Consider the following 27,732-nt stretch of genomic DNA (forward strand, 5'->3'; position numbering starts at 1 on the left):
GCCGCAGGAAAGGTACCCCCCACGGCACCGGGGCGCCCCCACCCCGACTCGCCTGGGGCGCTCCGGTGCCTTGCACCGGCCCTGCTGCCGAGTTATAATCAGTCCATTGCACTTAGCCGTATAGAAGTACTACACCAGATATTCAGGCTGCTAAGTAATACAATTAGGGGCATTAACAGGAAATAGTCCCAATCATTCTAAAGTCGGGATGCGGTAATTTGGTCTACAGCATGATGGTCGACACCATTAGGTTGATATGGGAAAGGCAAATAGGGATAGTATCCTGCACAGGACAAAAAGATATTTTTTAAAATGATGTAGTAATATCTAAACCAACTTATAGAGTAATATGCCTGTATACATACAGCAAACATTCAGTGTTGGAGGTGCCCCCAGGAATCAAGTACTAATATACTTAGAAAGAAGGAAACAGTGGTCCATAGATAGTGGGCCACCGTTCGCAAAAAAGGGATTCCTTTGTGGAGGCACACTTTTAATTGGATGAAGATGGTGTTAGTTGTGTGAAATAAAACTTAGCTTTTATTTCCAATTAATTTAAAATAGTATTAACTCTATAATTACATATGTTGCATATTTTACCATAAAGAGTTAAATGAGTAAAGAAAGTTTTTTGGGTGGTGTTATTAAATAACCATATATTGTTAATATATGATTAATTGGGGTCCTTAATAGGCCCGGCTGATGACTCGTCCAGAGTCTATGACAGGTTTGTGCTAATGGTACATCACGTATCTCTAAAGAGAAATATTTATGAAAGAAATTATTTAACCATGTACAAACATCTAATCATAGAAAAACCCGTTGATGATAAAAGATGGTATTTAATGCATGGGCATACATACATGTGTTGTTAACATATCAGGTATCCTTGGAGATTGGAAAAGCGAGAGTACAGTGGATTAGGTTCAATTCTTTCTGCTGCCCAATGTCTTCACAGATAACAGCGGACAGAGGGTGAGAGAAGAGATTGATGCACTGATGGAAAAAAGAGCAAATGAAAAGAGGACACTTCTGTACGTGGTGTTAGATCCGCCCTGATACACTAAGTATTGCAGGGAGGAGATGCGCCACCAGAAAGTCTCTCCTCCACGGAAAGAAGATAAAAAGAGAAAGAAGAGAGAATAAATATATTCTGAACAGTAAAAGATTTAAATGGGTAGGATTGAGTGTGTGTGGATGTTGGAATCAGGCTGTAACACACAAAAAACACATAATGACAAATCTTTAGCTGTATCACACTATTAATCAAAGTGTATCTGCGTCGGAGCTGGGCAATGGATAAATAATCACTACCAGATAGCAAAGTATTTTTAATCCGTCGACACCAATGTGTCTACTTAGGTTGGCAATAAATGTACCAATAAAGCCGTGAATCCAAAAATTAGATATTGCAATGTGGATTTTTTTATTTGCAAAACCGTGATAAAGATATTAATGGCAGCTGGGTAACAGGGTGTGTTCAATCTGTCAACTCACCAATGTGTGTGGTTAGATTGGCAGTGATCACACAAATATCAGAAACAAAATTATTGGAAACAAAATTATGAAGCCCAGGCAACAAGGTATAGTTAGTAAGTCGACACAGATGTGTGTCGTCGGTTGTTAATATATGCACCAAATGGATACATATAGAGCAAATATTTATGATCTTATATTGCGTGATGTGTGCCTATAGACTAGATTGTCAGAAAATGGATCTATATAATCAGAGTATGGCTGGGATGTATATAATGCCAAATTGAATATATATTATAGACTGATTAATGGAAGATTAAGAAGAAAAAGAAGAAAGGGAGAGGAGAGAACAGTGTTAATTGCAGGGAACAATCACCACCAGCCCGTCATCTATGAGCGGACGGGAGGTATTTGGGGATGAAGCCGGCACACTGTGATAGAAAAAAAATGGGGGAGAGGGGAGCGGTGTCCACGGACAAACGCTGTGTGCGGTGTTAGGTCTGTCCTGATGCGGTAACAGAGCAGGACCAGAGATGTGCCGCCAGCGTGTCTGTAGCACCCTAGGAAGGAAGAGGGGAAGGAGAGGATACCTGACGGAGCGGCGGGTAGCTGGAACGAAGTCGGAGCTGTCAGTGTCCCGATGTTCGGGGAAATGCTGCAGCCCTGTCAGCACTGTCAGAACGCGTTTCACCACGTGGGCTTGATCAGGCTTTCAGGTGATCAAGCCCACGTGGTGAAACGCGTTCTGACAGTGCTGACAGGGCTGCAGCATTTCCCCGAACATCGGGACACTGACAGCTCCGACTTCGTTCCAGCTACCCGCCGCTCCGTCAGGTATCCTCTCCTTCCCCTCTTCCTTCCTAGGGTGCTACAGACACGCTGGCGGCGCATCTCTGGTCCTGCTCTGTTACCGCATCAGGACAGACCTAACACCGCACACAGCGTTTGTCCGTGGACACCGCTCCCCTCTCCCCCATTTTTTTTCTATCACAGTGTGCCGGCTTCATCCCCAAATACCTCCCGTCCGCTCATAGATGACGGGCTGGTGGTGATTGTTCCCTGCAATTAACACTGTTCTCTCCTCTCCCTTTCTTCTTTTTCTTCTTAATCTTCCATTAATCAGTCTATAATATATATTCAATTTGGCATTATATACATCCCAGCCATACTCTGATTATATAGATCCATTTTCTGACAATCTAGTCTATAGGCACACATCACGCAATATAAGATCATAAATATTTGCTCTATATGTATCCATTTGGTGCATATATTAACAACCGACGACACACATCTGTGTCGACTTACTAACTATACCTTGTTGCCTGGGCTTCATAATTTTGTTTCCAATAATTTTGTTTCTGATATTTGTGTGATCACTGCCAATCTAACCACACACATTGGTGAGTTGACAGATTGAACACACCCTGTTACCCAGCTGCCATTAATATCTTTATCACGGTTTTGCAAATAAAAAAATCCACATTGCAATATCTAATTTTTGGATTCACGGCTTTATTGGTACATTTATTGCCAACCTAAGTAGACACATTGGTGTCGACGGATTAAAAATACTTTGCTATCTGGTAGTGATTATTTATCCATTGCCCAGCTCCGACGCAGATACACTTTGATTAATAGTGTGATACAGCTAAAGATTTGTCATTATGTGTTTTTTGTGTGTTACAGCCTGATTCCAACATCCACACACACTCAATCCTACCCATTTAAATCTTTTACTGTTCAGAATATATTTATTCTCTCTTCTTTCTCTTTTTATCTTCTTTCCGTGGAGGAGAGACTTTCTGGTGGCGCATCTCCTCCCTGCAATACTTAGTGTATCAGGGCGGATCTAACACCACATACAGAAGTGTCCTCTTTTCATTTGCTCTTTTTTCCATCAGTGCATCAATCTCTTCTCTCACCCTCTGTCCGCTCCTATCTGTGAAGACATTGGGCAGCAGAAAGAATTGAACCTAATCCACTGTACTCTCGCTTTTCCAATCTCCAAGGATACCTGATATGTTAACAACACATGCATGTATGTCCATGCATTAATACCACCTTTTATCATCAACGGGTTTTTCTATGATTAGGTGTTTGTACATGGTTAAATAATTTCTTTCATAAATATTTCTCTTTAGAGATACGTGATGTACCATTAGCACAAACCTGTCATAGACTCTGGACGAGTCATCAGCCGGGCCTATTAAGGACCCCAATTAATCATATATTAACAATATATGGTTATTTAATAACACCACCCAAAAAACTTTCTTTACTCATTTAACTCTTTATGGTAAAATATGCAACATATGTAATTATAGAGTTAATACTATTTTAAATTAATTGGAAATAAAAGCTAAGTTTTATTTCACACAACTAACACCATCTTCATCCATTTAAAAGTGTGCCTCCACAAAGGAATCCCTTTTTTGCGAACGGTGGCCCACTATCTATGGACCACTGTTTCCTTCTTTCTAATGATATGGGAAAGAGTCAACATGGTTCTCGGTCGACAGGTTGTTATTTCGACAGGTCATTAGTTCGACAATGTCTAGGTCAACAGTCAAAAGGTCGACATGGTGTTTTTCACTGTTTTTTGAGCCAACATGTGCCGACAGGCGGTATTTCATGCCCTACCATCCAATAGGGTGTGGTGGGAGAATAAAATAGTGTGCCAAGCGCAGCGAGGGGATGCGGTGCATTTGAAACTGTGTCCATGTTGACTGTGTTGACCTTTTGACTGTCGACTTAGACATTGTCGAACTAATGACCTGTCGAACTAACAGCCTGTCGAACTAATGACCTTTCAACCTATCACCATGTCAACCTTTTCCCATGTCGACCTAGACACATGTCGACCTTTTCACATGTTGACCTAATGGTGTCGAACGAATGACTGTCAACCATCATACTGTAGACCAAATGATCCCAACCCCTAAAGTCTTATGTCGGCCAGTGTATGGGTCATTGGGCCGACCACCGAAGATCGCCAGGCCTTAGGTCGACACCTGAAACAGGTCGACATGGGTAAGTTCGACGGGGTCAGAAGGTCGACACAATCATTAAGTCGACAATGGGAAGGTCGACGTTCAAAAGGTTGACACGCGTTTTTCACATTTTACTGTCCCGAATGTGGACACAGTCGACACAGACAGCCTCTACTTTTTTATTCTCCCACCATACCGTAGTGGATATGACTGTGACAGACTGATTGAGGCCGGAGCTGACATCACAGACCCTCCCTTAAAACCCCTGAGCACGCCTGCATTTTCTGACACTCCCTAAAAAATAATTGCCAGTTAACACCCCTAAACGTCGACGTCCTGTCAGTCAACCTCCATCCGCTTTGGGTTTATGATCCATATGCATTTATTTTCGCTATTTTCCCTTGCGTATGCATGATACGTGCAGTACACACACGCAGTCATTCAATAATTACTCGATGTGCAAATTCCCTAATTAGCGCTCCTCACTGAATTAGGACCTAGGCCCCCATACTGATGCCTCATAACCACGTCACCGAAATTCACCTGTTTGCTTTGGGGCTTTACAATCTCGTCAGTTTAAGTCTAAACAAGTTCTGTCTATTAATTATTTTGCAGTCCAAATTTTTTTTTTTGCAGTTCAGTCTGATTTAAATGTTTACATGAATTGTAATTTTTAATTTTAATTCAAAAATGGTCTACTAGCGCTAGGGCTGTTGAGCCGTTGGACCTGAAAGAGTTAAGTCATGTAAAATACGTAAAGCGAGTGTTATCTGTTATCATATTGATTGTCGTAAGACAGCAGGTGATCGCTAACTGTTCACAATAAAAAAAAAAAAAAAAAAAAATCACACAAAATTGAAGCAGCAAATACCGTTCCCTCCATACCGTAATACAAGGCGAGTCCTCTAGGGGGCGGTAATTTGTTGATGCTTCGTTAACCGTTGCCAGTATAAGTGTGAGATATAGGAGCATGGCTCTGTGTTGGAAGAAAAAAAAAAACAGTATTAAAAATATGTTTTTTAATTGTTAAGAGAGTAACTGAAGTCGACAGTGAAACATAAATCCAGAGGCGTAAATAGATATTCGTAGGCCCCATAGCAAAAGTTTGTAAGGGCCCCCTATTTAGCAACTGATGGTGATAAATGTATGTAAAACATATTAGTTAGACAGTATGGGCCCCCTTCAGCTCTGGGCCCCATAGCAGCTGCACCCCTTGCACCTATGGTAGTTACGCCCTTGCATAAATCAGTATCTGAGGCTGAGCATAAGATGAGGTCTTATTTTAGAATGTGATTTATTAAGCAAATTAATTATATTATAATATTGACCTGATATCAGACATATAGATTATCTCCCAAGACAGGCATGGCCAAACAATGACCCTCCAACTATCGTGAAACTACAAGTCCCATCATGCCGTGCCACTGTTTTGCTTTTAGGTAATGCAAGCTGGGCAGTGTAGCTTCACAACAGCTGGAGGGCCACAGTTTTGGGGTGGGCTGGGAGAGCCACCTGATATTCTGAGCCTCCTGGTGGATCAGGAGAGTAGACAAGTGTGCTGTATACACTGTATGCTACCACTGCTGACCTGGATACATCATGACATGAGTCCCGTGCACAATGCATTGTACTCTATACTGTAGGTGCCCAATTCTATCTCAGAATGATCCAGGTTGTTCCACCTGAAGATATAACTGAAGAGAGTGGAATTCCCAGGAGCAGCTCTAAGTAACATGTATTCCCCCCTGCAGTGGATGGCGGCTCCTCTATACAGACGTCCTGTGAGAAGGAAGCGCCATTGTTCTGCAGCACATTCCACAGCTCACATCTGTACACACTGATTACAGGGCAGGAAGTCAGGATGTGCGCGCTCTGAGGATGGCTAAAAGTAAAAGTAATGACTCGACATAAGTAGCTTATCATCTATCTATCTATGGGATACGGTCATTGGGTCACCAGCAAGTAGGTCGACATGCAGGAAGGTGGACATGACTTAAGATTGACAGGACTTAAAGTCGACATGGGTTAGGTCAACAGTGTCATTAGGTCAACAGGATCATAAGGTTGACATGGTTCTTTTACTGTTTTTGAGCCAACATGTATCTATCTATCTATCTACCTACCTACCTACCTATCTATCTATCACATATCTATCTACCTACCTATCTATCTATCTACCTACCTATCTATCTATCTATCTATCTATCTATCTATCTATCACATATCTATCTACCTATCTATCTATCTATATATCTATCTATCTATCACATATCTATCTACCTATCTACCTATCTATCTATCTATCTACCTATCTATCTATCTATCTACCTATCTATCTATCTATATATCTATCTATCTATCACATATCTATCTACCTATCTACCTATCTATCTATCTATCTATCTATCTATCTATCTATCTATCACATATCTATCTACCTATCTACCTATCTATCTATCTATCTATCTATCTACCTATCTATCTATCTATCACATATCTATCTACCTATCTATCTATCTATCTATCTATCTATCTATCTATCTATCTATCTATCTATCTAACTATCACATATATTTATATCTACCTACCTACCTATCTATCAAATATCTATCTACCTACCTATCTATCTATCTGTCTATCTATCACATATCTATCTACCTACCTATCTATCAATCTAGCAAATATCTATCTATCTACCTACCTATCTATCTATCTATCTATCTATCTATCTATCTATCTATCACATATCTATCTATCTATCTATCTACCTACCTACCTATCTATCTATCTATCTATCTACCTATATATCTATCACATTTCTATCTATCTACCTATCTAATATCTATCTATCTATCTATCTACCTACCTATATACCTACCTACCTATCTATCTGTCACATATCTATCTATCTACCTACCTACCTACCTATCTATCAATCTATCAAATATCTATCTACCTACCTATCTATCTATCTATCTATCTATCTATCTATCTATCTATCATCTATCTATCTACCTACCTATCTAACTACCTACCTTTGTATCAATCTATCAAATATCTATCTATCTACCTACCTATCTATCTACCTATCTATCACATATCTACCTATCTATCTATCTATCTATCTATCTGTCACATATACGGTCCCAGTCTACACACGGATCAATTTCAGCCCATTTTCTAAGCGATCTGACTTAATTTGACTAGATCGCTTAGAAAATTCCCCTACATCTCTCCATGCGTTGGAGCGATAGCGATAGCGTGGTCCATATCGATGCGGTGTCTCAGCACACATCACTGACACAGCGCTGTGTGCTGAGCGATCTTTGCTCAGATTGCTCCGCACAGGCTATCTCATATCTCTCTCTTTAGAATGTAAGCTGTCACGAGCAGGGCCCTCCTGTTCTTTTCCTTCTCTTATTTAAACTATCTTCAATGGCACCAAATCCTGCAGTAACTGCCACCCTGCTACTTATGCCAGTGCCCTCAGCTGGTGCAGCTATGTGTATGTACCCTGTACTTGTCCTCCATTGTATTCAGCTGTAAGTCACTGTCTCCTGTTTTGCTTACTTATGTGCTCTGTAATTGGGCGCTGCAGATCTCTTGTGGCGCCATATAAATAAATAATAATAATAATTATATATATCTCATATGAGCCCCCCACCCCAACAGTCATCATATCCCTGCAGCTTATTGCCTCCCCCCCCTCCCACGACACAACAGCACAAGGTAGTGGCCCCTGTGCATTGCTTTTCCCAGGGGCCCACAGTGAAGATAGCCCTGAAAATACCAGGGGACTTCAATATTGCTCCTGTGCTTTCCCCGTGTGCCCGTACATTGCTTCTTCTGTATAACGGCTACATTACCAATTGTACCAGTGTAATGTGGGCTAGGTGAAATGAGGGAGATTGCTAGACTAATCAGGGAGATTGCTGCTATTTGAGGGAGTCTCCTGCTGAATGCAGGAGGGGAGGTAACTATGATGTAACAGTGTAATGTGGGCTAGGTGATATGAGGGAGATTGCTAGACTTATGAGGGAGAGAGGGAGATTGCTGCTATTTGAGGGAGTCTCCTGCAGAATGCAGGAGAGAGGTAACTATGATGTAACAGTGTAATGTGGGCTAGGTGACATGAGGGAGATTGCTAGACTAATGAGGGAGAGAGGGAGATTGCTGCTATGTCAGGGAGTCTCCTGAAGAATGCAGGGGGGGAGGTAACTATGATGTAACAGTGTAATGTGGGCTAGGTGATATGAGGGAGATTGCTAGACTAATGAGGGAGAGAGGGAGATTGCTGCTATTTGAGGGAGTCTCCTACAGAATGCAGGAGGGTAGGCAGCTATGCCCTGCTGGCTCTCACCTGCCTTTGTAGAAACGAAAAGATAATAAACAGGCCCTCAATATGCTGGTTGATTGGCTGATGCCGGACGACAGCCCAAAATGGAAAATTGGAAGAGACTTTGAATTAATATCAGTATCAAATGGAACAAAACAATAAATATAACACTACTATATTAATGTACGGAGCATCTCAAGGAATTAATATTCCATATATATCCGCTCTGGTCCACTTTGGTTTCCTGATTACAAGCACGGCTGCATTTAATGTTACGTCCCTTCACCCCTTCCCCCAGAGAGTACAATTAGGGTCTCCAGATCCCACTGGGGTCTTCTAAGTGAAATGTGTTTATCTGAGACTCGCCCCCACACACCAGAGCGACAGCCGTTTCCTCCGCATTTCAACAAAAGATGTTTTCCTTCATTTCTCAGCTGTACCCAAGAAGTTTCCTGTTTTCAAATGTCTTTTGCCGTCGTTTCTTCTACACAGAGAGAAAATACATTTCACCAGGAAACGGGTACACGGACACAGTCCATTTACTGTGAGCTGAGTCAGTGCTCGTCCAAATGTCCACATTCTACATACCAACCCATAGTTGCCAACCCTCCTGCATACTGCAGGAGACTCCCTGACATAGCAGCAATCTCCCTCTCTCCCTCATTAGTCTAGCAATCTCCCTCATGTCACCTAGCCCACATTACACTGTTACACCATAGTTACCTCCCCTCCTGCATTCTGCAGGAGACTCCCTGATATAGCAGCAATCTCCCTCTCTCCCTCATTAGTCTAGCAATCTCCCTCATGTCACCTAGCCCACATTACACTGTTACACCATAGTTACCTCCCCTCCTGCATTCTGCAGGAGACTCCCTAACATAGCAGCAATCTCCCTCTCTCCCTCATTAGTCTAGCAATCTCCCTCATGTCACCTAGCCCACATTACCCTGTAACATCATAGTTACCTCCCCTCCTGCATTCTGCAGGGGACTTCCTGACATAGCAACAATCTCCCTCTCTCCCTCATTAGACTAGCAATCTCCCTCATGTCACCTATCCCACATTACACTGTTACATCATAGGTACCCCCCTTCTGCATTCTGCAGGAGACTCCCTGACATAGCAGCAATCTCCCTCTCTCCCTCATTAGTCTAGCAATCTCCCTCATGTCACCTAGCCCACATTACACTGTTACACCATAGTTACCTCCCTTATTGCATTCTACAGGAGACTCCCTGACATAGCAGCAATCTCCCTCTCTCCCTCATTAGTCTAGCAATCTCCCTCATGTCACCTAGAGCACATTACACTGTTACATCATAGTTACATCCCCCCTCCTGCATTCTGCAGGAGACTCCCTGACATAGCAGCAATCTCCCTCTCTCCCTCATTAGTCTAGCAATCTCCCTCATGTCACCTAGCCCACATTACACTGTTACACCATAGTTACCTCCCTTATTGCATTCTACAGGAGACTCCCTGACATAGCAGCAATCTCCCTCTTTCCCTCATTAGTCTAGCAATCTCCCTCATGTCACCTAGCCCACATTGCACTGATACATTTTGGGGGAAAAAAGGAATGAGAGACAGATACATTTACATTGAATCATCAGCACCATTTCCCAGCACTTTAGCAAGTACAGTATAATATCTCTTACTAACTGCTCTGGGGCTCATCTACATTTGGATATAAGTCATTTTAAAAGATTGACTCACAGATGTAGCAGTAAACACCCACGCTTCTAGGTGCCACATTCACAATCTCTTATCACAATGTCTCCATACATGGAACTAGACACGCTCTTTAAGTGGAGAATGACACGCCCCCTCAATGGGACACTGTGCAAAATTCTACTACCAACTATAATCTCCCTGAAACTAGTTTTCAAAAGTAGGCAAGTATGTACCAACCACTAAATGAAACATTCATTAATTTTGCGTACTGAGGTGCATTCCGCCCTGTAGCTGCGCCAAGTGCAAACTTCTGTACCACTGCATTTTCTTTTCCAAATAAGGCGCTGTTTAATTGGGAGATGTTAAATATAATTATTATTAATAATAATAATAATAATAATAATAGTAATAATATTTTTAATAATAATTTGAAGCTCTTTTTATATGACGGCTGCAGTAACTTTATTATTTACCCTGTTATTTTCACAAGGGAGAGGTTAGTGTTGTTTCATATGACATAGTATTGTTTTGCTCAGTTCCGCGTTTATGTCACCGGGGTGGAATGTCACCTCTTCCTGCTCCCCGGGCTGTCTCACACTAATCCTGACGCTGTCTGACCTGATCTGGTTTCCCCAATATTTCAGGTGATTTCCAGGTGAAATCTAAGATCAAAGGCATGTCAGGTATTGTTCTACATTGTAACAGGAGACAATGAACACAAATGACTGATGGGCGGCATTATATATACAGTATTTATACGGGAAGCGGTCATCTATTAGAATGAACTTAGGTCTACAGTCATTAGGTCGACCCCACTAGGTCGACTGGCAGGAAGGTCGACCTGACTTAAGGTCGACATGGGCCAAGGTCGACATGACTTAAGGTCGAATTTGCATAAAGGTCGACATGAGGAAGGTCGACTGGTCATAAGGTCGACATGGGTTTTTCACAGTTTTTTGAGCTGACATGTGCCGACAGGCGGTATTTCATGTCCTACCATCCACTAGGGCGTGGTGGGAGAATAAAATAGTGTGCCGAGCGCAGCGAGGCACCGAGCCCGAAGCATCGCGAGCAAAGCGAGTGATGCGAGGGTCCGATTCTCATTGCCAACTGTGTCCATGTCGACTGTGTCGACATTCGGATAAAAAAACAGTGAAAAACCCATGTCGACCTTATGACCAGTCGACCTTCCTCATGTCGACCTTTATGCAAATTCGACCTTAAGTCATGTCGACCTTGGCCCATGTCGACCTTAAGTCAGGTCGACCTTCCTGCCAGTCGACCTAGTGGGGTCGACCTAATGACTGTAGACCTAAGTTCATTTTGACAGATGTACCGCTTCCATTTATACATACACGCCTACACACACACACACACACAGTCACGCGTGTATAGTACACCAGCAGTGATAGACAGCACTTCACAGAGCATGAAAAAGGAGGCGGGCACAGGACCATGGGGTGTGGCCAATTCTCATGGGGGCCTGGCCTCACGGTACTCCTCATCTATCTGTGTTCCAGCAACAAACGGCTGGGGAACGGGTTAGCAGCCACAATGCTGTGCTGCATGGGGCCAGCCCAGCACTCTCCAGCAGGCCATTGGTTTGATGGCCAGGGGTATGGAGCATTGGGTCACCAGCAAATAGGTCGACAAATATTAGTTGTGTCGACCTTAAACCATGCCAACATCCGTGCATGTCGACCTTAAGTCATGTCGACCTTCCTGTCTGTGGACATTAATTCATGTTGACCTTCCTGCATGTTGACCTACTTGCTGGTGACTAAATGACCATATCCTGATGGCCAGTAGGGCCCTGTATAGTGTGGCAGGAACAACTTACCTCCACATGAAGGTAATGTGGAGGATCCGGTCCAGGTTTTAGAGCAGCAGCAGGGAAACTGATGTGACCAGGGTTGGGCTGATTAGCAGCAGCTGTGCTCTCCTGATATAAGTGTTTCCAGGGCAGAGGGTCAGGGCTCCTGATGGTGGAAAAGCTGCCCAGGTGATAGGCCGGGGTGTGGGCTACAGTAGGAAACACTGGAACATACTGAGGAGTATGTACTATGCTGTGACATCTGTATGCTGCAATGCTGTAACCATCCATAGGTCGACAGTGACAGGTCACACAAGGTTAAGGTTGACATGGACATGATCGACACTTAAAAGGTTGACACACTTTTTATTGTTGTCTATGTCGACATGAACACCGTATCAGTGTACCGCGTCCCTTCGTCAAGCCACGCTCCACTCGTCACACTATTACATCCTCACTCTATGCCCAATTGGATAGAAAAGTATGAGCCGAATAGTTTGTAACAAAAAAAAAAAAAAACACGAAAAACTTGTGTTGACCTTTTGAGTGTCGACCATGTCCCATGTCGACATTAAGCCCTGTCGACCTAAGGTATGTCGACCAGTCTTAGGTGTCGACATAATCACTGTCAACTAATAGTGGTCGACCTAGTGAGTAGTGACTGCCGACCTAGGCATTGTCGGCAGGGGCGCTGATAGGTCGGCCAAGCCCCGGTGACATGAAGGGGGCGTGGCCACGCTCCCATGAAAAATACATTTTGAGAAAGTTTCCAGGCAATTGGGGAAACGAAACGCGTTGACGTCATCAGAAATCCTGCGTTGGGTCTCCTCCTATTCCTCACGCAGTTTTCAAACGACCTACTCCGGCTTCCGTCTTCCGTCCAGCGGTGACGTGACCGTCCGGCTTCTCTCTATCCCCCACTGCACGTGGTAAAGGACCTGCAGCACAGCCTCTCTCCCCAGCTCAGCACACGCTGCTCAGTGCCTTTTGCTGAGCTGAGGAGAGAGACAGCTGCAGCTGCTGCCTGTACTCTCTCTCCCTCTTGTTTATTTATTTTTCACCGGCGTATAGCCATGCCCCCTCCTGAAGGCCCCACCTCCACCAGAGGCCAAGCCCTCCGTTTTACCAGGGCCCGGCTGACCTGTTGGCACCCCTGTATAGGTGGGTGCCTGCGGGGCATCTGCTCACAGACCCCCCTCCTCCCTTTTTTATTATTATATGGAGTTAGTAAGCGCCCCTGGCATTTACTAACGCATATAATAATGCCTCCTAGTGAATTAGTATAAAACAATACTATAGGGAGAAACTGTTGGCATGCAAGGACAGGCAAATGAGACTTACTGTCAGGGAAGTATCCTGGTCCTCTGTCTATAAAGATAGGGCCAGTGTAACATCAGTACCTGTAGCTTCTGTGATCCCTCCCTGCAGACTGCTCTCTGGTACAATGCAGTAACGGCTGACAGCAGAGTCTTCCCAAACTACCAGAGAGTAAAACAAGTTTTTCCTGAAGTGGGAAGGTGGGAAGAACGGCGCGGTTCCGTTTTATGTCAGACAAGTGCTTATAATAACAATCACATCAGTGTTTTGTAGTTTACCTTGTTATTAATCTATATATTTCTCATGGCTTTTGCCTGCCCTCGGGCCGACCTTGCAGAGACAGGTTCAGTAGGAGAACTGTATTGTGTAGTATCAATGGTGTGTTTATTGCATTTTGATTTCATGCTAATTATAGGCACCCAGTCGGTTCCCAGGCTGAACACTTTAACGGTATTCTGTGCCGGTCGGGGACCTGTCACCGGCAGAAGGAGGGGGAAGAATAAACCATTGTTAAAGGGACGCCAAATCCAGAAACGGGATTCATTGGCCTTGTGTCATTTAGCTGCTGTTAAGATTTGCATATTCGTGTAATATAATAACTGCCAAATATTTATCCCAATGGGCACGTGGGTTGGTGAGTGATAAACAGGCAGCCAATCAGCTCCTAACTGCCATGTCACAGACTGGGTTTGAAAAATGACAAGTAGGAGCTGATTGGCTGGTTGTTTATCAATTTCCACTTTATCATTTTTTTCAAGCTTGATACATCTGGACCAAAGTACCAGCCAATAAGCCCCCAACTGTCACTTCTCAAACAGCCTGTAACATGGCAATTAGGAGCTGGCTGTACTTTATCTCTCTCCACGCTATCAAATATGAAAGCATTCTGCAAAAAGAAAACAGGTTATTGATTCCACAATAAACAGGGAAGATCCCCAAAAATGCACCTTCTCCGCCCCTTGAATCCCTTTGATGTACTGAGCCATGAAAAGTGATAAATGGCGAGCGATAAAAAACCAATCAATCAGCTCCTGCCTGTCATTTTTTCAAACACAGTCTGTGACATGACAGGTAGGAGCTGATTGGCTGGCGGTTTATCACTCTCCATTTTATCACTTTTCAAGCTTAGTACATCTGGCCCTTTATGTACCCAGAGGTGAATTTTCCACAAGGCAACCTAATTGGCTGCCTAGGGCCCAGCATGGCCTAAGGGGCCCATAAAGATAACTTGGCTCTCCAAAACATTCCCAGAGAAGCATTGCACGACTACCGTGTGGCGTCATGGCATCACATGGCCCGCCCCCACTCCCAGAGTCCCTTTGATGTTCTTTGATAGGATAAAAGATGTTTGGACACACAGAATGGTCTCATGCGCTGTATGTGGGCAGTCAGGTTACTGTAAATGTGATACAGGTATGAAGCTACTTTCAACAGACTAAGGGGTAGATGTATGAAGCGGTGATAAGGGAGGAGAAATGAGCCAGAGGAGGAGTGGCCCATTGCAACCAATCAGTAACATCTATAATTTGCATAATATAACATTATACCTGGCCGCCCCGCACTGGCCACTCCACTTCCCCCTCATCTGATGTCCGGGCAGCCTCCTGCTGTGCTGCCCGGACCAGTGACCTTCTTAGCACCGTGCTTCACCTTCCGGTGCAGGGAGGAGGAGGAGCCGGCGCGGACATCAGGAGTCCCTGCAGCAAGGAGGGCACAGGAGGAGTGGGGAGCCGCCGCGGACCCACTGAAAACATCGCTGACTGCTTCACAAAGGGCAGCTCTTAATGCAAGGGATGTCCTATGCGATAATAATCACATATCTTAGTGCATATGCGATTATTATCGAAACGGTAGCCGGCGATGTGCGGCGAAGTGGGGCGGTGGATGTTTGTGCATCCCCACCTTTGACCCTGGCCCCACCTCCTGCTCCACAATGAGACTGATCTCAGTATAGTAGTGGGATGGGCAATGATGATGCAATCTCCCCACAATAGAGCATCATATTTCCCTCCATTATACCCCCTTGTGCCCCACCACGTTCCCTGCTGTACCAACCTGCCTGCCTCCTCCCGCAGGCCGTAATTACACCACATTGGGATACATTTACTAAGCTGCTAGTTCTATTAAAGATGGGAGGTTGCCCATATCAACAAATCAGATTATACTTATTTATTTGGCACTATCTAGAAGTTAATAGATATAATCTGATTGGTTGCCCAGAGCAACATCCCATCTGCAATAGAACTCCCATCTTAGTAAATAAATACCTTTGTGTTTACACAATGGGGGTTATTCTGCTTGGTGCGGTGGGACCGTACGTGGTCGGATCGGGTTTTTTTCTGTTCTGCGCATGCGTAGCTTTCGCAATGCGCAGGCGCGGCGACATCACACCGCTCACAGACGGGTCTCTCCGTGCGAAAAAACCTGTCCGCAATAGCACGGTCATTGTGGGCGGCATGTGGGCGTTTTTAGGGGAGCGGCCAAAATAATGAAGAAAACTGGGCGTAAACATGGGCGTACATGGGGGTGTGCACCAAAAATGTATGGTGCTACAACCGCCTCGATCGGCGAACGCACCGTGCATTTTGGGCCAAAAACAGGCGGACGCCAAAGATAGCTCCAGACCACCCCTAGAGATACCGCATGAGAGCGGACGCCTGGGTCTGCTAATTAACGCTGATTACTACACCTGAATGCAATAAGCAATGCTGCAGCCTATTAAGTGAAAACCATGATTTCACTACCTGCAAGCCACACACAGCCCTCAAACACATTGGAACCTTGGCCCTTATTCACATTGACACGTTCGCATGCGAATTCGCATGTATCACCCAACTGCTCCCATTGCGCATGTGCAGTGTACGCAATGCGCATGTGCAAACTGCGAAATTCCTATTCGCAAGCAATCTTCAAGCGGTTTCTGTCGTCCGAGCGAAGGTTTAGCCAGTAGGCGTGATGTGGGCGTTTGTATAGGCGCATCCAGTATAATGAGCAAAACTGGGCGTACACATGGGCGTACACGTGGGCGTTCACTTCGAGTGGTGGGTTTGCTTTCGCATGACTGCAACAGGGATTGTTCCCACACAAACTCCAAAACTTTTGCAAGCTCAAAGCAGGTTTTCAGTTTCGCACACCATACTTCTTGTGAACTGCTCATTCGTACACTTAAAACACAGTAGCGAAATGGGGAAATCAATAGCACCTGAACACCATTGTGACCAATTATTGCTTGATTGTGACAATCATTTAACTCTGCTCTACTTCAGTTTGCATCACAAAACCAAACAAGTGTTAGCAGACACATTTAAATTATTATGGTAAGGTGAATTGTAGGCCACAAATGTATTAATTTATTAATTGCCCTTATATAACATACCTTTATGTACATTTTCACTCTGCCATGTGTAGCATGTTTGCACTGTCAACATTAGTCGACATGTGTCAACTCACATATGCAACATATATATTATGGACAAGAGCATGTTCGCACGCACACTATGGTGCGTGTGAAAATGTGTTGGCGCGTGCGAGCAGTTTTAATTGCACGCAATGAAAGGCCACACCCTTTTTAGTATGGGTGCGAACGCATGAGTTCGCAAGCCCTATAGGCGTGACTCTGCAAGATGCGTACGTGCTGTTATCAAGTGTAACACTGCGTGCGTGTGTGTATGCGAACGAATGAACCTGAATAAGGGCCCTTATCTTTCTACACTTCTCTACATGTAAAGGTTGGTTTCATTTTAGGTAAGATTCATTCTAAGACCTGCTTATATATGTCAAGGTAGTTATTTTATAACCATCTACACCCATTCAGTAAGTGTTTTTGTATACTTTAAAAAGCAGGACACTCAATTCACAGGAGTCGACATGTGTCAACTTTTTCACTGTAACACAAACATACCAGTTTTTTATTAGGAAAAAGACACATAAACCACGTCTAAGAGCAACAAGGATGTTTTTGAACTCAATTTCTACTTACACTGTGGCGTACGCTCAGATATACGCAAGATGTCGGTGGGAAAACGGACGAGACCCATCCATATACGGTGGAGTACGCTCTGTTGTACGCCAGTTATCGGTGGCTGAGAGGAGACCCGTCCGTATACGGTGGCGTATGCTCAAGTGTACGCCACTCCCCTTTGTCGGTGTTTGTGACCGTCCGTGTGCGGCTGTTTTGTGGGCGGACTTGTGTTCACCGTCCGCGTACGGGAAACGTACGGTGATACGGAACGTACGTACGTTTCACCGAACCAACCAGAATAAGGCCCTATATGTAGGTATTTACCTGTGTGCAGAGTTGTATGCTTACAGCATATGCCTATATACCTTGCGCTCAGATTCATAGCCGCCATCATTATCAGTGCTCCTTTGCGCCATCTCTCTCACTGCTGCTAGAGATCCCTCTGTGCCCCACTGGCATAACAATGGCACTGCAGCCCAAGCGGTGGTTTGGGGAAGCCGGCGCTGTGGAGGTGCATGGCCTCTGCGGATTCCAATGGGTCTGGCCGTCCTTAAGGAATCTGCTGAAAATGTCCGTCTAAAAATGGCCGCTGCCTTCGAGGAGACAGATCCAAGAGGTCCTACTGGACAAAAGCACAGATGCTAGAGGTCCTACTGGTTAACGTATATCGCTTTCCGAAAGATAAAGCTGCAAGTACACGTGAGTCCGCAGCTCCTTTAGATTTGCATGATGCTCTGAGAGTGCGCTGTGTGCAAACACTCAATGTGCGTCCGCAAAACTGACTTGCATTCAACTTCTTATTTTTAAGGATAAAATTTTACACACGGTATTTAAATTTAACGGAAATTTAATTAGCTTGACTTTAAATTAACATAGTTTAATTTGTGTTTGCAGCTTTGAAAAAGAAAAAAATTCCAATCCTGTTACGTGTAATATCACCTACCTATCCTGTTACCTGTAGTATCACCTACCTAGCCTATTACCTGTAATATCACCTATCTATCCTGTTACCTGTAGTATCACCTACCTATCCTGTTACCTGTATAATTACCTACCTAGCCTGTTACCTGTAGTATCACCTACCTAGCCTGTTACCTCCAGTATCACCTACCTAGCCTGTTACCTGTAGTATCACCTACCTAGCCTGTTACCTGTAGTATCACCTACCTAGCCTGTTACCTGCAGTATCACCTACCTAGCCTATTACCTGTATAATCACCTACCTATCCTGTTAACTGTATAATCACCTACCTAGCCTGTTACCTGTAGTATCACCTACCTATCCTGTTACCTGCAGTATCACCTACCTAGCCTATTACCTGTATGATCAACTACCAATCATGTTACCTGTATAATCACCTACCTATCTATCCTGTTACCTGCTGTATCACCTACCTATCCTGTTACCTGTATAATCACCTACCTATCCTGTTACCTGCTGTATCACCTACCTAGCCTGTTACCTGCAGTATCACCTACCTAGCCTGTTACCTGTAATATCACCTACCTAGCTTGTTATCTGTATTATCACCTACCTACCTACCTGTTACCTGTATAATCACCTACCTAACCTGTTACCTGTAGTATCACCTACCTAGCCTGCTACCTGTATAATCACCTACCAATCCTGTTACTTGTAAAATCACCTACCTATCCTGTTACCTGTAGTATCACCTACCTAGCCTGTTACCTGTAGTATCACCTACCTATCCTGTTACCTGTATAATCACCTACCTATCCTGTTACCTGCTGTATCACCTACCTAGCCTGTTACCTGCAGTATCACCTACCTAGCCTGTTACCTGTAGTATCACCTACCTAGCCTGCTACCTGTATAATCACCTACCAATCCTGTTACTTGTATAATCACCTACCTATCCTGTTACCTGTAGTATCACCTACCTAGCCTGTTACCTGTAGTATCACCTACCTATCCTGTTACCTGTATAACCACCTACCAATCCTGTTACCTGTATAATCACCTTCCTAGCCTGTTACCTGTAGTATCACCTACCTAGCCTGTTACCTGTACAATCAACTACCTAGCCTGTTACCTGTATAATCACCTACCAATCCTGTTACCTGTATAATCACCTTCCTAGCCTGTTACCTGTAGTATCACCTACCTAGCCTGTTACCTGTACAATCAACTACCTAGCCTGTTACCTGTAGTATCACCTACCTAGCCTGTTACCTGTACAATCAACTACCTAGCCTGTTACCTGTAGTATCACCTACCTATCCTGTTACCTGTATAATCACCTACCAATCCTGTTACCTGTATAATCACCTTCCTAGCCTGTTACCATAGGCGAATCTAGGGGGTGGTCCGGGGGTGCACAGGACCACCCATTAGCCCATTTTGTAGCTGAGGATCAGGGCTTTCCAACGAGCCCAGCCCCGTGTCTCTAGCCCTCTAGGAACCGGATATATGGCCAGGCAAAGCTGGAACGTTTTCTCTATAGGATAACCCACTAAGTCCGACCCCCACCCAGTTCAACGGTTGCCAGTTCCCCCTTCGGCATCACTGAAGCTCGAGGTTGATCTAGTCGAACCTAAATCGCTGGGCCTTCAATCTGATACCAGGCTGGATTCATATGGGTTAATTGGTTCCAGGGATATTGAGGTTAAACCGTTTTTTTAATTTCTTAAATCTAATTTCATGAGTGTTTATGTTCTTTGAGGGCAGATTTCTCTGGAACCAAACAGCCCAGTTTCACAGGACTAAAATCATTCGAAGCCAACTCAAAAGTTCTTCAATATGATACTGGTCTCATGTAAATGGGTCAGTTGGTTCCGAAGATATAGCTGGTTGGTTAAAGGGGGGTAGGGAGAGGGGAGTGGTTGTCTCTCCCTCTCACACCAGAAAATGCAGGGACTAGGCTGGTGTATAAGGGGTCAGCCTGGGAATGTCCCTGCATGATCCTGGGACCATATTCCCGGGTAAATCCCTGCATTTTCTGTTGTGAAAGGGGTATTCTTTCAAACAGCCGTGACCTGCAGTGCTCTGAATACAGCCCCCTGCTCTCTGCCCAGCTGTCAATGACTGTCACCCCTGCAGCTTCCGCTCCAATTCTTCTCCCCGCTTTCACCTCAGCCCGCCCCCCCTTTAATCATATGGTGCCGGCGCCCGGCGTGCTCCCCCGACGTCACGCACAACAACAGCGCGCACAATATTTCAAATGTCCCCTCAGCTAGAGGGGACACCAGGAGGGGAGTGGGAGCGTGCTCTGCGCTGCGCTCTGCTCCTCTTCCCATAGAAGCAGCTGCACCGCTCTCCATCTCTCCCTGCAGCAGCAGCGAAGGCTCATATAAAAATTTACTGTAAGTGGCACTTTTGGGGGCATTGCTTAAGGGACGCTACAAGTGGCAGTATGTGGGGGCATTACGCATAATGTGTGGCTTAATGTGTAAGGGGCATTACGGTGTGCAGCATCATGTGTAAGGGGCATTATGTGTACAGCATCATGTGTAAGGGGCATTATGTGTGCAGCATCATGTGTAAGGGACATTATGTGTGCAGCCTCATGTGTAAGGGACATTGGGCCTTATTCTAATCCACTCTTTCTGACAAAATCCTTCTTAGATGGGCAAAACCATGTGCACTGCAGGGGGGCAGATGTTACTTGTGCAGATAGAATTAGATTTGGGTGGGGTTTTACTTCAAAGTGAGATCTATATTGCAGTGTAAAAATAAAGCAGTCCATATTTACCCTGCACAGAAACAAAATAACTCACCCAAATCTAACTCTCTTTGCACATGTTACATCTGCCCCCCTGCAGTGCACATGGTTTTGTCCATCTAAGAAGGATTTTGTCAGAAAGAGTGGATTAGAATAACCCCCATTATGTGTGCAGCATCATGTGTAATGGGTACTATGGTGCGCGGCATCATGTGTAATGGGTACTATGGTGCGCGGCATCATGTGTAATGGGTACTATGGTGCGTGGCATCATGTGTAATGGGTACTATGGTGTGCGGCATCATGTGTAATGGGTAGTATGGTGTGCGGCATCCTGTGTAATGGGTACTATGGTGTGCCATCAAGCAAGAACCCCCTAGCAATGAGCACGTAGGTAAGCAGCACTTATGTGGCAAATATGTAATGGGCATTACGGTTTGTTATATAGTATGTAATGGGCATCATGATGTGTGGCACAATGTGTAATGGGCATTATGGTGTGTGGCCTTATGTGTAATTGGCATTATGGCGTGTGGCTTTATGTGTAATGGGTATTATGGAGTTTGCTAATATGTGTAATCGACATTACTGTGTATGGTCTAAAGTGTAATACCACACCCCTTTTTGTGATGCCACGCCTCCTTCCCATGAGACCACGCCCCCTTTTTGCCGCGCGGCTGCGCCGCGCAAAGGTACCGCTGCTGTTGTGTCTAGATCTGGGACCACCCATTATCATAATTCTAGATTCGCCTATGCCTGTTACCTGTAGTATCACCTACCTAGCCTGTTACCTGTAGTATCAGCTACCTAGCCTGTTACCTGTAGTATCACCTACCTAGCCTGTTACCTGTAGTATCACCTACCTAGACTGTTACCTGTATAATCACCTACCTAGCCTGTTACATGCAGTATCACCTACCTAGCCTATTACCTGCGGTATCACCTACCTAGCCTGATACTGTGGTACCACCTACCTAGCCTGTTGTCCATGTCACATGTGTGCCAGTGATGTCATTCATTTACAGTAGCTCCTACTGATGTTATAGAAGTGTCCTAATACTTGGTATACGGTGTGCAGTGATATAATGATCTCCTTAAAGGCCAGTGAACATGCAGTGACTCGGTTATACTGTAAGAAATATCTGCAACACTTGTAGTCACCTCCGCCCTTGATTGCACAGACTTACTACAGCTTTGGCGGTGTCCACACAGTATTTCTTTGTAAATGTGTAATCCCGGTTACGCTTCGCACCTTACACATGTCTTCTGTTCCTGTATCTATTAGTAAATACCTTTGCTTTATTGTGTTGAGTTATACCGCTTTCACATCGCAAACACCGGGTCGCACCCAGGAAATGGACACGGATCCGTCCCGAGGACAACCTAGCATTTGGGAGGTGAAGCTCCCCTCAGCGACCCAGCAGTAAACTGGGTCGCTGACGTCACACGGGGCGGGGCTGAGTGGTGGCGCGTTAACAGGGAACAGGGGAGGAGGCAGCGCATTGAGGTGATGTTGCCTCCTCCCTATAGTGTAAACAGGACCCAGGTCTGACGACCCGGGTTACCAGTTTACAGTGCACAGCAACCCGGGTCTGACCCAGGTAAAACCCTTCTTTTAACCTGGGTCGGAATGCTGGGCTGCTGGACCTGGGTTTTTCCTGTTGGTGCTTTCACACCGCACAGAGATCCGGGTCGGACCCAGACTATTTGTTTGGTGTGAAAGATATGGGTGGGGTGTGTTCAAACTGAAATCTAAATTTCAGTGTAAAAAGAAAGCAGCCAGTACAGTATTTACCCTGCACAGAAACAATAGAACCCACTATATAGCACAGTGTGTCAGAAGTGCAGTACAGCGCAGTGTGTCAGGAGTGCAGTACAGCGCAGTTTGTCAGGAATACAGCACAGTGGGTCAGGAGTAGAGTACAGCGCAGTGTGTCAGGAGTGCAGTACAGCGCAGTGTGTCAGGAGTGCAGTACAGCACAATGTGTCAGGAATTCAGTACAGCGCAGTGTGTCAGGAGTACAGTACAGCGCAGTGTGTCAGGAGTACAGTACAGCGCAGTATGTCAGGAGTACAGTACAGCGCAGTTTGTCAGGATTACAGCACAGTGTGTCAGGAGTACAGTACAGCACAGTGAATCAGTAGTACAGCACAGTGTGTCAGGAGTACAGTACAGCACAGTATTTCAGGAGTAAAGTACAGTGTAGTGTGTCAGGAGTACAGTACAGTGCTGTGTGTCAGGAGTACAGTACAGCACAGTGTGTCAGTAGTACAGCACAGTGTGTCAGGAGTACAGTACAGTGCAGTGTGTCAGGAGTACAGTACAGTGCAGTGTGACAGGAGTACAGTACAGCATGTCAGGAGTACAGTACAGCGCAGTGTGTCAGGAGTACAGCACAGTGTGTCCGGTGTACAGTACAGTGCAGTATGTCAGGAGTAGAGTACAGCACAGTGTGTCAGGAGTACAGTACAGCACCATGTGTCAGGAGTACAGTACAGTGCAGTGAGTCAGCAGTACAGTACAGCATGTCAGGAGTACCGTACAGTGCAGTGTGTCAGGAGTACCGTACAGCACTGTGTGTCAGGAGTACAGCACTGTGTGTCAGGAGTACAGTACAGCACTGTGTGTCAGGAGTACAGTACAGCACTGTGTGTCAGGAGTACAGTACAGCGCAGTGTGTCCGGAGTACAGTACAGCGCAGTGTGTCAGGAGTACAGTACAGCGCAGTGTGTCAGGAGTACAGTACAGTGCTGTGTGTCAGGAGTACAGTACAGCGTGTCAGGAGTAGAGTACAGCACAGTGTGTTAGGAGTACAGCACAGTGTGTCCGGAGTTCAGTACAGTGCAGTATGTAAGGAGTAGAGTACAGTGCAGTGTGTCAGGAGTACAGAATAGAGTGTCAGGAGTACAGTACAGCGCAGTGTGTCAGGAGTACAGCACAGTGTGTCAGGAGTACAGTGCAGTGTGTCAGGAGTACAGCACAGAGTGTCAGGAGTACAGCACAGAGTGTCAGGAGTACAGTACAGTGCAGTGTGTCAGGAGTACAGTGCAGTGTGTCAGGAGTACAGTACAGTGTGTCAGGAGTACCGTACAGTGCAGTGTGACTGGAGTACAGTACAGCGTGTCAGGAGTACAGTACAGCGCAGTGTGTCAGGAGTACAGCACAGAGTGTCAGGAGTACAGTACAGCGCAGTGTGTCAGGAGTACAGCACAGTGTGTCAGGAGTACCTTACAGTGCAGTGTGACAGAAGTACAGTACAGCGTGTCAGGAGTACCGTACAGTGCAATGTGTCAGGAGTACAGCACAGAGTGTCAGGAGTACAGTACAGCGCAGTGTGTCAGGAGTACAGCACAGTGTGTCAGGCGTACCGTACAGTGCAGTGTGACAGGAGTACAGCACAGTGTGTCAGGAGTACAGTACAGTGCAGTGTGTGAGGAGTACCGTACAGCGTGTCAGGAGTGCAGTGTGTCAGGAGTAGAGTACAGTGCAGTGTGTCAGGAGTACAGTACAGTGCAGTGTGTCAGGAGTACCGTACAGTGCAGTGTGTCAGGAGTACAGTACAGCGTGTCAGGAGTGCAGTGTGTCAGGAGTAGAGTACAGTGCAGTGTGTCAGGAGTAGAGTACAGTGCAGTGTGTCAGGAGTACCGTACAGTGCAGTGTGTCAGGAGTACAGTACAGCGTGTCAGGAGTACAGTACAGTGCAGTGTGACAGGAGTACAGCACAGTGTGTCAGGAGTACCGTACAGTGCAGTGTGACAGGAGTACAGTACAGCATGTCAGGAGTACCGTACAGTGCAGTGTGTCAGGAGTACAGTACAGCGTGTCAGGAGTACAGTACAGTGCAGTGTGACAGGAGTACAGCACAGTGTGTCAGGAGTACCGTACAGTGCAGTGTGACAGGAGTACAGTACAGCATGTCAGGAGTACCGTACAGTGCAGTGTGTCAGGAGTACAGTACAGAGTGTCAGGAGTACCGTACAGTGCAGTGTGACAGGAGTACAGCACAGAGTGTCAGGAGTACCGTACAGTGCAGTGTGACAGGAGTACAGTACAGCATGTCAGGAGTACCGTACAGTGCAGTGTGTCAGAAGTGCAGTACAGTGTAAACACCACATTACAGTAGTTATGTGGACTGGATGGTAGCAGCACCGTGTAATACAATCCCAAATACACTATAACATGACCATAAACATGCAGAAACAACTGGCCAGCATACAGCGGCACGCGGGGGGCTACACAACACAGCACGCAAGCTACAGTATGCTGCAAACACAACAGCTTACAGCAACAATACTACTTATATTGCTGCACTCAGTGTTCTTTGCTGTAAGCTGAGAAAGATGCATTCAGCCTTGTTCTCTTTCCACCAAAACAACAATATATAGTTAGCAGCATGCTGGGAAGGACTTGTGACCTACAGCTGCTGGTATTCCATGGCTTGTGTAATTCTTCCCTAATATACAGTATATATTTTATGAGGCAGAATATGTGCGTGTGATACTTGCAGTTCTGTAATAACTGCCTGCTACTGTTATACATCCAGGGGCATCAGGAAAATGACAGCTCCCAGTACATCACCCTGCACAACCCCTACATGCATAGTAACATAACACACAACATACACATACAGTAGAATATGGATACACCAGGACTGTATAGTAGAGGAATGTCCTCTGTAGATCTCAGTTATGTCCAGGTCCCATGCACTGGGAATAGTCCTATGTGCCCAGGTCCCATGCACTGGTAATAGTCCTACAGTATGTGCCCAGGACCCATGCACTGGGAATAGTCCTATGTTCCCAGGTCCCATGCACTGGGAATAGTGCTATCTGCCCAGGCAGCCAGTGACTGACTTCTGTTACCTTATCTATAGTGGAGGGTGACCTGCACCCTGGGCTCTGTGTGTGATAATCCTGCAGGTTCCCTGGAGTCATTCATCCCTGTGGCTGGCTGATCCTATGTGGGGAGCCGGACTGGAAACTTCGCTAACTCAACAGGAACTAAGACATTTTAAGGGAAATTTCCTGATATCCTTATATGGGACTCTGCCTGCTTTAATTTATGTTAAGAGCAGGATGTGTACTAGGTCTTAGTGCTAGAAGTGTTAATGGGAGGGACTGGGGCTGGAACAATATTTATATCATTGTTAAAGAGAAACTTGAACCTAGAAGGCAAACACAGGAGGACTCGTGTTATCCAAGTAACGATAGTGTATGTTACAGTAATACAGGTTTGTATAACCCCAGTGTATGGTAACCGGCTGATCTCTCTCCAATGCAGTGTTACCAGGACCTTCACTAGGGGCGTGTGACCGGTGCCACCGCCCATGGCGCAAGGACGATGCCTCACAGTACCTTTGGCCAGGGTATGGGTCTTTGGGACGACAAAATTTATGTCGACACCTGAAATAGGTAGAAATGGGTAAGGTCGACAGTCAAAAGGGGAGTTTTTTCCCATTTTTCTCCCAAAAGTCGACATGGAGACCGTCTAAGTGTGCCACATCCCCTTTGCGTGGCACAGTGTGCTCGGCACACAAATTTATTCTCACGTTACCCAATAGTGGATGGTAGGGCATGAAATACCGCCTGTCGGCAAATGTCGGCAGCGAATGTGAAAAACTCATGTCGACATTCCTATTGTCGACCTATGTCTTATGTCAACACAAGGACTGTCGACCGTAAAAGGGTCAACCTAGTGACCGTATCCCGTGGAGATAACTTTAATAAATCATTCTGTAATCTACAGCAGGTTAAGGGCGGGATGTATTAAAATACATCGCCGCCCTTCGCGCCCCCCCCGCCGCGATGCCGCCGCATATGTACTAACATATGCGGCTGGCATCGCGATGCGGTGACGGAGGCCCCCCACGATACCTGTACTGTGGTGTGCGGGGGGTCTCCGTCACCTCCCAGCCGGCTTCTGCAGCATCCACGCCGGGGACAGCTAAGCAAGCTGTCCCCGGCGCTTCCTCCTCCCCCTGCAGCCAGAAGGACGTCCGGCTGCGTTGCTAGGGGGAGGAAGGGCTTACCTTCCGGGGTCCAGGAGGACCTGCAAGAAGGTAAGCCCAAGGGAGGGGGGAAAGGGGGGGTCGGCGAGGCGGCGGGTTGCGGCGACGCGGCGGGCGGCGAAAAGAAGCCCATAGGCTTAGTTACATAGTTACATAGTTACATAGTAGGTAAGGCTGAAAAAAGACTTGCGTCCATCTAGTTCAACCTGGTATAGATATCCATTGCTGATTTGGTAGGTTCTGGTATTTTACAGACAAATTATATTTCTTATTTGTACCCATGGATGTTTTTCTCCAGTAAATGTTTGTCCAACTTTGCCTTGAACGCATTTAATGAGCCAGCCATTACCACCTCTCTGGGAAGAGAGTTCCAGAGTTTGACTGTTCTGACCGTAAAGAAATTCTTTCTACTAGCTGAATGAAATCTTTTTTCTTCTAATCTATACTCATGCCCTCGCGTCCTAGATTCCT

General features: G+C 45.5%; 1 protein-coding gene across 1 annotated transcript in view; it reads right to left on the reverse strand.

Moving 5' to 3' along the window:
- Positions 1-26,299, reverse strand: part of LRRC32 (leucine rich repeat containing 32) — a 46,274-nt gene extending 19,975 nt beyond the window's left edge. Inside the window, exons 1-2 of the mRNA XM_083170262.1 lie at positions 26,117-26,299; positions 5,355-5,445 (exon numbers count right to left, since the gene is read on the reverse strand). Coding sequence (XP_083026388.1) covers positions 5,355-5,441 — 87 coding nt within the window. The 5' untranslated portion in view covers positions 5,442-5,445; positions 26,117-26,299. The remainder of the gene's footprint in view (positions 1-5,354; positions 5,446-26,116) is intronic.
- Positions 26,300-27,732: the final 1,433 nt, after the last annotated feature.

This window comes from Crinia signifera, chromosome 2, assembly GCF_055691185.1.
Source record: "Crinia signifera chromosome 2, ASM5569118v1, whole genome shotgun sequence".
NCBI classification, from domain to species: Eukaryota; Metazoa; Chordata; class Amphibia; order Anura; family Myobatrachidae; genus Crinia; species Crinia signifera.